The sequence below is a fragment of the Hetaerina americana genome, unplaced genomic scaffold (assembly GCF_022747635.1).
Source record: "Hetaerina americana unplaced genomic scaffold, ioHetAmer1.1.p SCAF_4, whole genome shotgun sequence".
NCBI classification, from domain to species: Eukaryota; Metazoa; Arthropoda; class Insecta; order Odonata; family Calopterygidae; genus Hetaerina; species Hetaerina americana.
The window spans coordinates 53,194,140-53,207,216 of record NW_027286985.1 but is presented as its reverse complement, the minus strand read 5'-3'; the positions used below and the strand labels follow the sequence as shown (position 1 = coordinate 53,207,216).

Genomic DNA, 13,077 nt, shown 5'->3' with positions numbered 1-13,077 from the left:
TATTAATGAAAATAAATTCCTTAGCCAAACGATCACGTTATTGAGACGTGACACGTCTATATGTAAGTTTTAATGCAATAGCATTTAGTTATTTATTATATAAACCATTTTAATTAACTTTTTCCATCGACCCTTAGTCAGTTACGAGCACAAATTGACCCAAATTCTTATCGACCCCTCCGAAGACACCTATTCTATCAGATACCATGAAATTCCTGCCGTGTAACAAACAAGGTGAAGAGTAACTGAATCAAGTGCGAGAACCCAACAGGCAAGACGTAGACCTTTGAAATAGAGGTGTTTGAACACAAATGAGAGAAAATGCGATAGCCCAAATTCATAAATACATTTCACTTTCTATTTATGATTGAAGTATTAGGATGAGGAATACTTGGTTGTCACTTTTTTTCCACTTAAATCAGCTGCATAATCCAAAAGCAGCAAATGAAATACCGAAAGAGTCATCAAATGCTCGGGCGAAATTGAAATAAGGCTCGGAACGGCGAGATTGACTGATGCGACACGAGGGAAGAAGCTGATGACACATTTAAGCATTTGTTTAAAAGGTCTCTTTATTTAAAAGGGTGATGAAGCGCCCATGCGCTTGATGAGGTATGCCCATAACTTGGAAAGGAGGCAACAGATATAAGTAAAATGTGGACCTTTTTCCTACGCGAACGTATTCATTCATACTATCTTGAATCCCATTCTGAATTATAATCCCTACCACAGAGCCATTTCATTAAATATTAAACTGAATATCTAAATCTATATCTTTATCTTAGAATTTCACGCTTGTGTTTTATTCATTCCAGGTTCGGCTGAAACTGGATGACACACCAATCGATATTTACCGACAGAGGATTGGAATTAGAATGATCACGTGGAATGAAACCTCGCTCGAGATCAACGGTGTACCAGTGTACCTAAGGGGCTTCGGTAGACACGAGGACTCCGACGTAAGACAGTTTCATGCTTAACCTAATCTTTTGAAGTCTGAGTCAATTTTAAATTTACTGCTATAGAGTTGCAAATTGACTACTGCGGAAAACCTTCCAAAAATTTTACTGGAACATGATCATTGCCCAGTTTTCCTGAACACCATGACTGGCACGTCTGGTGCTCTTTCTGACCTTTCTTACACTGTATAAAGATATTCGCAATTTTCACTGCGACATTTTTTCCCCTCCTCCCCTCTTCCACCCTACGTTACAGATACGAGGCAAAGGTCTGGACTTGCCCTTGGTCACCCGGGACCACAATCTTCTAAGCTGGGTGGGTGCCAACTCCTACCGCACATCGCACTACCCTTACGCCGAGGAGATTATGGACTTTGCTGATAGAATGGGATTCCTTATTGTCGACGAGTGTCCGGCGGTTAACCTGGAGTAAGATTTAAAAATAATCCTCTCGCAGACTCACTAACTACCAAGTCACAAGTTCTCAAATACCAGAACACTGAAGAATCTTTGATGGAGATTTCTTTGGGATCGAGGAAGCCACGAGATCCAAAAATGTAGAAGCTGAATACGTATATTCCGGTGTACTATCTCGATACCCTGGAATGCGGGAAACACTTTAATGGCTTTGCATAACGTTTCAAAATTTTTATGCATTTTTTGTTCCAATTGGCATCTCTCGTGGGATAGAAGAAGAAAGTTGTTAATTCATTTATCGAATATTGCCCATAATCGTATCCGTCACGAAAGACAATGCGATAGTAATTCGAACGAAAAAGAAAACATGTCACTCTTTGCCAGCCATCGCTTGCTTTTCATTACATTATTTGTATTCGTCACATCTGCAAAATATTGTTAAAATCCAATGATAATGGGTGGAAATTTTTAACCTTACTAGGTGTGATGGACCGTTTCACATACATAAAAACGCACACACATATATATATTTATATAATCATCAGATCACACATACGAATTTAAAATAATAGAGCTAGAGAGGGCAGAACAGTATGTATCTCGGTAGCGTTTTGGACCAAAATGGTCAAAAAAATAATAGGGGCATAAAGGAATGAGTTGCATTAAGCTAAGAAGTTTCCACAAGGAGGAGGGTATTGGTGGCAGGGACCTTGGGTAAGGATATTAAGAAAAGGCTCGTTTCAACTTTGATAAGGAGCGTGGTTTTGTACTGCGCAGAAACATGGTCATTGAACCAGGATGATAAATGTAGATTTGAGGCTTTTATTTATTTATTTATTTTATTTATTTATTCAGTATAAGTCCGAAAACAGCACATTTTGGCCTTTACATCGAACTATTAACAACGTTAACAATGGTCACATTTACAAACACCCAAGCCCTAGATGGAGCGAAACTCACCCAGGCGGGAATCGAACCCTTGGAATGGCAGACGAGGACGTTACCCCGCCGCCACCGGGGCCGGCCAAACCAAATTTTCAAATTTTTGAAATGTGAGTGCGGAGAAGGATGGAAAAAGTTAAGTGGACAGAAAGAAAAACAAAAGAAGTCCGAGGCATGATAGGGGAAGTGAGGGGATTGTTGGGAGAAATCATAAGGAAGCAGGAAAAATGAATGAACAGTATTTTGATCAGCGATGGGATGTTGAAGACTGTGATAGGGGAGAGAATTTTAGGTAATCGATGAAGGTACAGGAATAGGATGAAGATGTTGGACGGAATGAAGGGAGGAAGGAAGTATACGGAATTTAAGATGGGCTTATGGTAGTGCAGCTGCGTCGTGTTTCGCTAGCAGAGGCAAGAAAACTATCGCTGCGCCGTTTGGCAGATTTTGTCCATCCTATAGCAGTACATTAAACAGTAGATTATCGATAATAATAATTAATATAATGACAATAATTTCACAATAGCACAATTATTGATAGCTAATATGATGGGTAATTTTTTACGACTCCGAAACTTGCCGACTCGCCGTGGAAAGAGGGCAAGTGTGAATTCGATGCTTTTGGAATATGGGTGTCGAGAAGATTGGAAAAATAAAATGAACGGAAAGGAAAATACATGAAATAGTTGCTCGGTATTGCAGGGGAAGAGAGAAATTCAAATGAAGAAAATCAAGAGGGCAGGAAAAATTAATACAGGAGGCATTGAGAGATTATTGAATTCTGAACTCCAAGGTAGGGGAGAATGTTGAGTAAGCTAGGTAAATAGAGAAAAATAAACACTATTTTGAAGGCGGTTATAGTTTATGGGGAACCATGAAATGGTTTATTGCATGTATTGTTTAAGAGTAATATGTGATTGTTTATTGTGTAAAAGTATAGCGTTAAGTGGGAACTTTGGTAGGAGGTAGCATTGCTTAATCCATGGAGCTTTCAAATATTGGCTTCATTGGCATACTACGTACAGCTGATAAAACTCTTATTGACAGTGACCGGAAGATATTGATATTTAAGTGGAGGAACTTCAAATTGAACACATAAGGGCGAAGATAGTACTTTACGGATACGAATATATGATTCGATTAGGAGATGACAAAAAGATATATTTTTCCGTAATTTTTATGCCTGATCACTAGCCACACGATGCTTCGTCTCGACTAATTTTGAAGCTTCTCTCGTCGGCTTTATTGACATTCTTCATTAAGTAATTCACAAATGGAGGATGCTGTTTCCTCTTGAGATAAAATTTGCAATAAAATTTCATAATTATTCGTAATAACAAACCCTTTCAATTTCCAGTAACTATGATGATGAACTTCTGGAACGGCATAAAACCGTTATGTCAGAGCTGATACAACGAGACAAGAACCGACCGAGTGTCATCATGTGGTCCATTGCCAATGAACCAAGATCTCAGAGGATTGCTGCTGGGCCGTATTTCAGGTATCCATTGCATAACTCATAAAAACTAGTGCAAGGCAATTCAATTATGTCTCAATGGCAATAATTTAAAATAATAAATTAAGATAGTGTTAAATAATTTAAAATTATTCTCATCACACACACGAATTTAAATATTTTTTCTTCGTCATATAGAATTTGTCGAAAATATATTTGTGATAATTACGAATGTTTAAGAATTCTGTCATTATTTAGAAAACGCTATTATAAACAATCATACCTTTGCAACGGTGCATCAAGATCAGAACAATAATAATAAGTTCATGCTAACCTAATGGAATCCCAACTAACAAACTCAGAGTTCTCTATATGAATCCTTATATGAACCTCGCATTCTCGGAAAAAATTACCGCGGAATACCATATTTAATTAATAATTGTAGGAAGAAAAAAGCAGGCATATGAGATGATTCTTCCAGTCAAACGCCCCGACATAAATGGCTATAATTAAGCAGGTTTCCCACATGAGCAATTACTTTTACCTACAGATGCGTTGTCGGTTGATGACTTCAATAACATTCATGCAGGGCGCAATTTTTCTTTTAATTTCTGGAATACCAGGATGCTAAGATAGTCAGTACAGAACCAGTCTTATTGTGCTGAGGTAGCACTACAGAGCATTCCACGCCTAGGACATTGAGCGGCGCGTAACTTGGCAAACGACAGAATTAACAATGAGGACAATAAGAGATCAGGAGTAACAAGTATTAGAGATAAATAGTCTGATTAAAAACGTAGAAAAAGAATAGCAAATGCTTTGATGTGGAACGTAGCATAGTATGGTTCTGAAATCTGATCCTCAAAGGGAAGAGGATGAGGTTAGACTAGAGATTTGTAAAAGTTGGCCTTGAACAAAGAGGGATGAAATATAATGGATGTAAATAAGCTCAACGAATATTATACATAATATACATGTGCTTACAATGATGAGGAAGGGGAATAAGTTAAAAGGAGCAAGGCAAGTAGATGAAGGAGATGCTGGGAAAAGTGCAAACCTGAAGGCTGTGGTTGAGGATTCAATGTATAGAAAGGATAATGTTAAGTTTTCTCAAAAGAAGGAGGAAAAGAGTCGTCATTTTGAGGGATATACGGGCGTTACGAATCATGAAGAGCATAGAAATGAAATATTATGGGGTCAAATATTGTGATAAAGCGCTTTAGAATACAACGAGTCCACGTCTAATAGTATTTAGAAATAAAAAATATAATCACACTAATCGGTAGACTAGCTATTACAACAATAATAGCCAATAACTGGGAAGCATATTTTTCATGTGATGTAATCTACCGTGATTGATATAATGATGACATTGGTGATAAAGCTTAAATATTAAAAAGCACAAAATTTCAAATATGAATTAAAATAGAATCAACAGTACCAAATGTAATTTTGTGGAAAAATTTTATTCTATTCAATTTTTTAGGAATGAATCGAACTCGAAATAAAACAATACCTCGACATATCCGACATGCGTTTCGGCATTTTGAATTGGCGAATTAGCATACTAGCTCGCCACTCCTGATTGCTCTGTTTGTAATTTCAATTCTGCTAAGCTTTCTGTTTCTCTTCTGTTGTGGCATGTTCCATTCCTTCAACTTGAATTTCCTGCAGCAAAATCGTCAACCACACCAAGTCATTGGACGACAGCCGGCCTATCACCATGGCGACGGCGCAGCAGTACTACAATGACAAGGCCGTAGGTACCCTCACCGACAACTACCAAGACCAAGCCCCAGTACAAGCCACTACCATTACCGTCTAACTTATCTTAGCTGAGAATAAACAACTTTGTTTTTTTTTTAAATATTATCTCCCCGAAAGAAACTTCCAGTGAACAGCGCACTTAGACCGGCACCAAGGCCTACGGTAATGGGAACTGTTTTTTCCAACCTTCGGGCGAGAATATTTCCCATTCCAGCCGAACAAAAGCATTTGGATCCGAAGAAAATCAGTTATTTTCCAGCTCAAGGATACTATGAGTGGTTTCAATTCATACTAATCGCACAGTCATTGGAGATGCATCGAATAATCTCGTACCAGCCGGGATTTGAAAATCATACCTTAATGTAAATGCGCCCATAAGTAGGTATTAGTTGATTCAACCGCCATTTTCGGTTCCACATAATGCACTCATTGACATAATCTAAGCAAAAAGGACAAATAAGGCCATGAGAAAAATGCGATATCTACCATTGCGAAAATTCTTCAAGGATCATCGGTACAATTTCTGATATGTGGAGTGAAAATACTCCATCATGCCATTGATGACGCCCTGCTAAGCATCTCCAATGTTCAGGTATATCTCTCCGCTTTCACTGCAGGTCAGTCGTCGAGCATGTCAGGACCCTGGACAAGACCCGTCCGGTGACAGCAGCCATCAACCAACGATATAAAGTCGATAATCTTGTACGTAACAAAAACGATTTGATCAACGACCACCACCTTTCCGACCCCTTTAGTAGTATTAATGTTTATTAATACAGCGTCAGAGCCGAGTTTTCTAATATGTAAGTTCAGATGTCAAGCTCCAAGTTCTCCATAAAATGTCGTGAACTCAATATTTAACTCTCAAAATCACATCATTTGAAATGTAGGCAAGTTAAAAAACGATGGTCATTTGAAGTATGTCTGGATCGACTTGGCCTCCGGCTTAAAGTAATGCGCTCCAGGTCATACGACATTCTGTTTGATTTACGCTTAAAATTTTTATCGACAATTTTCTCTGGAATTTATATCAATATGTCAATATGTAGGTTTTGATTTATTATAGCGTGTTATTGCTCACCTGTTACGGAGTAATTGGTAGGCGCTTTCATTCCCAAATTATCTAGCTAGTGTTTAATAATATTTATGTACTTAGAAAATTGATGATAAATCATCCATTCCGTCCTATACTTTCACAATGCCTCGACAGATATTTCAAATTATTCTGTGGTCACTTTCAAAAATAAAGAAAGACAACTTTCAGCGCCATTTCAATCCAAAGAATATAAAAAAAATTTCAGGGATTTTGAAATACGATTTTCACCAACCTATTTTCCTCCACATTCAACAAAATACATCTTCGAAAAATAAATCATTTTTTAGTTGTTTATATGTACATTAACTTACTTATTCATGCATATGTAACGGCTTTATAAAGCTAAACCAACGAGTTTGCTTAGTTTGAGGAGGTTTCTTCCTTCGTCTCGTCTCTTCTTTTGCATCATGTACTTAGTGATGTTGAATAAGTGACAGACTATCGCGGAACTTTCAAATATATGTAGGTGAATTGAATGGCATTGAACGTGTTTTAGAAACGGAAAGACCAAATAAATATGCGTGAATACATTATGCGATTATATTGGCGGTGTATTTCTCACTGCAATAGGAAAGGTGGCGGTCATGTCTAAACTATCGTGCATGTAACACAGCCAATTTGCTTCCAAAGTATCAAGCTGGTAAAGGCCAAAGGCATTTGCAGGACAAAGACATCTTGAAGATGGCATCACAAGGACAAACGTAAAAGCCATAACACTTCAAAGTCATAATTCACCCATAGAGATAAAATTACCACAGTGTGATCCCGTTACAACATTCCTAGTCATTTGATATCTTCTGCACAATTCTAACTTGAACATTTTGAACATTATCGTAAGTCACAAAGTTCTCATCATTCCATCTCTCTTTCTCATATTCAGTTAAGCTAATGCCGTCATTTCGAAAAACTTTCACTTTTATCAATAAACATCACTAGCCTTTAATCAGAAACTAATATCATTTGATTTTAATTGAATGGCATGCAATAACAATAAATCGCAGGGTTTCATCAAAAATGTGTGCCAATTAAATAGTACAATCGCCACAATTACTGAAAATGTTTTAAGAATCGACTGAATAAAGACAAATTTACAAGATGTCTAGGTCATGCAACAACCTTATAAAAGGGCATTACGAAGAATAACACCCCATATCCTACGTGCATGTCCGACGTAGGTCGCTTTGCCTCTTCAAAATGGAAGCTATTCGCATTATCTGCATGAGAATTCCGCAATCCGTACTCCCAGTAGCAATAGCTTTGAAAACATTTCAACGATTTAATGTAATTGGTGAATGGTATACATTTTATTCTGTGAAGGATAGATAAAATATTCAATGATTTTTGTCGCAATTATATCACTTTCTCCAGCTACATTCTTCACCTGACTTCTGAAACTTCCAAAAAAAGATACTCATCGAAGCCTTCAGTCAAAAGGTAACATTTTGAAATAGCGCAACTGATAATGCAGCTTTGTGCAACTTCATTAGCTCTGATCTTAAAATCTTTGCCTGAGACTATATTTTCCTCTCATCTCTCGTATTTATTTTAAATCAGCAGCATAATATAACCCGCGTTAACAAATTAACCCTCAGAAAACTGCCAGCTGATTTCTTACTTCACATATGCTATAATTCTTGCTTTCAAGATAACATTCATTTCCTAGCTAAACTATGGAAATCAGTTATTTAGATCAATTTTTAAACTGTGTGTGAGTTATTGAAATAGTGCTCGCACATCAAGAATCAATTTTTACAAGGAAAGATTTAAAAAATGTGAGTTGCAGTGTCGTACTCTATTCAAAATTTGATTGGCATAAAAATGTCCTGTCATAATGGCTAAACATTTTAATTCTTAAATTATAATATCAAATATACATATTACACTTGGACGTGATTCATGAAATTTGAGAAATAATATACCTTATCAAACACCCATAACTTTTCTAAATACAGCATTGCTTTTCTGTGAGCATATCATAACTTTTTCTTTTTCATGGTGGTTGCATTTTCTCTTGACATCCAGAGAATATCTTTCTTTCTAACATAGCTGCAATGCTTGGAAGAGCTTTCTAGTGCTTCTCAGTCAGACCAATTTTCCCGATTACCACTGAACCATTCACCATGATTGTCTCAACTCTTCTACCATACAGGCGCAGTATTTGGACATAATTGGAGTCAACCGATACTACTCGTGGTATTCGGACACTGGGCACTTAGAGCTCGTTCAGCATCAGGTGGAAACTGAAATCACCAAGTGGAATGAAAAATTCAACAAGCCGGTCTTCATGACGGAATACGGAGCTGACGCCGTGGCAGGGCTTCACACGGTAAATATGGTCGATGGCAGAGATGTCTTCGTAAGTTGCCCTCGATATGGTATCATGGACTTACCAGAAAGAGCTAAAAATTATGTTTCTTTGTGGTATTAAATGCAATGAATCATTTAGGATTACAATTTCAGCTGGCTTTTCATAACTTCCTCAGGCGCTTGCGTTAACGTTTGTCAGCGTAGTTAACAACAGACATTATATTAACTTCTTTCAATCTCGAGATTTAGCACAATTTTACGTTCAAAGTTAATATCCTTGCATTATTGCATGCCTTTTATCTGACTATTTCCCTACCGGGCAAAATTCACGCTCTCGCTTCAGAACATGCGTTCCAACATTCATTAACAGACCATTTCATAAGAACATGTTCCAAAATCCATTAACAGGTAATATAAATCCATTAGATTTCTTTTTTATTTCATTAAGCTCATTTCAAGCGAGTTTTCAAGCAAATGAATTACTCTCTGAAAATTTACAATATTCTATGTTCAGGAAAGGAATATAGCTGAACATATTTTTTGATACGACGTATTTTAAGACTAAAAACTAGTTGCCGTTATACCTACGGAATAAAAATCGGTATTATGATGGCAAAGGTATACGTATGGCTGAGAATAAAGGAAAACATACAAAAATGCTAATCTGTTTAGAAAACATGATGAAGAAATACAACCTAAAGGCTACGTAAATGAATATAAATAGTTTTCATGAAACACAAGGTCAACTTCAATATAAAGTGTCATAAAAATGAGAACAAGTAATATTTTTTTTTAAATTTCAATCAGGATTACTTGTAATGACAATAATAAGAGAGATATAGCGAGGAAAATGCTCAGGCTAAGAAGCCAATCTGATGAAAATACTATTAACAGGTGGCACTAAAGTCTTTAAGGGAATGTTTTATGTGGATATAGTTATATCAGGAGCATGCTTTTCAATCATGTTAAGGAAGGGGGAAGTGAAACAGTTCAATTGTTGCATAAGTGATGCAATTAAAAGAAGTGACAGTGTGATACTACCCGAAGTATGATGAATAGATAAAGCATCGACGAAAAGCAGGGAAAAAGAGATTTTTTAACACATTGAAGGAGAAGAGATAGACTTATTGGATTCTCACTAAGGCATAGCATACTTCTGAAGACAGCAATGGACTAAAGAATGAACGAGAAGAATCACAGAGGAAGACCTGGAAATATTTCAACGCAAATAATGAGAAAGGTGGACGAAAGGAGTCATGGAAAAATGAAGACGTTGGCTGAGAAGAAACGGAGTAGAAATGCACCACACCGTGCTTCGGATTGATCACTGGTGATGCGAAATATAATGAAATTTTTAAGGTTCAAATAATCAAGCGCACCCAAGGAATTCTGCAGGCAAGGCATTCGTTGGCTGACCCAGGTGTCTCCGCATCGTATATCGGCCAGGATATGAATTGTTTTTTCAACATTAATGAATTGACAAAACGATCCAATCCTTTGGAGTGCCTTGTGAATCCAACCACTGCTTTAGCTATTAATATCCATAGAGTGAACAATAGTAATTAATGTGTTGAAATTCCATTAAGCAATCATAATTTTACGTACACAATTATTATCTGGGTGAAATATCAAAATCGTGGACAAGAATGAAGGAAAATAGCAGAAATGTTGGACTATGTCGGACAAAATATTGTATGAATGACAAATATTGCAAAACATTACACAAAGCACTGAATGTCATAAGCTACCATTGTGACAACTATGTGCATAGATGGTTGACTATATAAATGCTGCGTGAATAGCAGTATCGAATATGTTAAAGTCGACACTTGATGACGTATTCACATAGATATTATCTGAGTTATCATTGTTAAGAATTTACGAAGTTTTATAAGATATTGTAAAATATCTCCTTTTCCAACATTTTTAATGGTATCATTACAAAATGCTCAATCTATTGCTCACAACATGAAAATTAACATTTTATAGACAGAAGCAATTATTTTTGTAACTACCTACAGACAAAGGACAAAGAGGAAATTATTTCCCATATTTATAATCCTTTAGTTTCTATTTTGCATGAGATTTTATATCATTCATTCAGTCTACTGAAAGTTGTAAAAATTGAAATATTAGAATAGAACTTTTTACTATAAAAGTCTCGCATATTGTGTTTTATTTATATTTTCTGCTAAATCAAAATGTCAATTTTATAAATCGCTGTTACATTCCAGGAACCGGAATCGGTCTGGACGGAAGATTATCAAGTAGCTTTAATGAAAGAGTATTTCAAAGCGTTCAATAATCTCCGTTCGAAAGGTTTCTTCGTTGGTGAGATGATTTGGAACTTTGCTGATTTCGCCACAGGTCAAGGTAAATAATTAAACATTCTCCATGGGTCAGAAAGGATGACCCTTTATTGCACAGCATTTTTAAGTAATTGAATTTAACGTTAAATCAATATTATTTAGAACTTATGGCCGCTCTATGACGGTTAGAGGTAATTAGTAGAGAGATCTCGAAGATAATTTATAATATCTAACGTGCTTTTACATTCATTAAATAATTGCAGGAATCACAAGAGTCGTGGGTAACAGAAAAGGAGTATTTACCAGATCAAGGCAGCCCAAGTGGTCGGCAAGAGTTCTGAAGGATCGCTACTGGTGCTTAGTCAATCAAACGCCATCAAATAATACTAGCTGTGTATAATAAATTAAATTATCCTAATTAAGTATTGCGTCTATTTTATTTAATGACATGAAATGAAAATAAATGGCGGAGAGTAATTCTTACTTCAAAAAAGCTCTCAGGCAAAAGGAGTAATAATACGGTTAATTCGAGAAAAACTTAACATCATGCCAAAGCTAAAGGAAGCAAGAAAGCCCTGGTAAACGAGTAACTTGATATCTTACATCTTAAGTGCTTCGGTGACGCTAAGTGGACATGGTGGTACTACTACGCAAATAAAAAATCTCCCCATTGAGAATAGAGTTGTAGTAATCCTAAACATTGAAAATGATTATACCCGGTGTTATCCGAGTTTGCGTTCATTTCTTTTCCTTGAACCTCTCCGCTAGTCCTCTCAGCGGCACATTTCTGAAGTTCAATTTTTAAATTAAAAATAACCTTATTTTTATGTTGAATGCATTACTATTAATTTAATTCTTCTTCCATTTACGGTAATAGTTTTAATGAAAGTTATTACCTGTTTTACTTAATGTTTTCACTAACAATCAATTCATAGTTAACATACTCATTCTCTTGTCAAAAGTTCCATTTGCTTTAAATTCCCTCAATGGACTTTCTATCTCGCCATCGAGTAACCCTGGACCTAAGCTATGCTTATCCAGGAGTATCTCATAGAATAACATCCGATTGTGAAGCTAATCTTCTTACTCCCTTACAGTATTTTCACCTTCTTGTGCAGCGCAACAATTTAACCCTTCCTTTGTAAATTTTCCATTTCCTCACGCTACATCTTCCACCACGATTCTTTCGCTCTATTTGTTTCCCACCTCAGTGAAATTTTTAAGTATTTGTACTTCCTTCTCCCTAACTATGTATTTATATTCTTCCATTTCCTTCTCTCGTATATCTTTCTAATCATTTCGTCCGTAATCCATTGTTTTCTTGTCCATTTCCTATTCATTTTTACTATTGTTTCTTTTGCGGCTTCCAAAATCCTTTTTTTTTAATTCTCCTGCTCTTCCTTTATACGAGTACCCAAATGCCTGTCCTCACTCATGATTTTCTCCACAGTCTGCTGATACTACTTCCTTGTCGAGTCGGTTAGTGTTTCTACGGTCCATTTCCTAAACCTTTTTCACTGCTTTATCTTTTTGAGTGGGGTGCTACCATTCATAATTATTAAATTGTGATCTGAGTCCACATCCGCTCTTGGGAAAACTGAGAATATAACACGTTGTTCCTTATTCTGAGCGAAAAATAATAAGTATGATGCCTTAATGAGCCCCCTGGCATTGCCCATGTACATCTACGCCTTTTTTTGGCGTCTAAACCAAGTGAATAAACCAGTTGAATAACCTCTGTCTCCTGCCGAACTCTCTTGCTTTCTCCCTGCGGTCATTCCTTGCTCCTCAATCGTAGTCCACTACCTCACTACCATCTCTTTC

General features: G+C 36.5%; 1 protein-coding gene across 1 annotated transcript in view; it reads left to right on the top strand.

Annotated features, from left to right (window-relative positions):
• LOC139692208 (beta-glucuronidase-like) overlaps positions 1–11,653 on the top strand; it is a 29,606-nt gene extending 17,953 nt beyond the window's left edge. The window contains exons 6-12 of the mRNA XM_071590271.1: positions 816–959; positions 1,216–1,388; positions 3,676–3,819; positions 5,449–5,533; positions 8,787–8,963; positions 11,179–11,317; positions 11,517–11,653. Of these exons, the coding sequence (XP_071446372.1) occupies positions 816–959; positions 1,216–1,388; positions 3,676–3,819; positions 5,449–5,533; positions 8,787–8,963; positions 11,179–11,317; positions 11,517–11,653 (999 nt within the window). The remainder of the gene's footprint in view (positions 1–815; positions 960–1,215; positions 1,389–3,675; positions 3,820–5,448; positions 5,534–8,786; positions 8,964–11,178; positions 11,318–11,516) is intronic.
• The last annotated feature ends 1,424 nt before the right edge of the window (positions 11,654–13,077 follow it).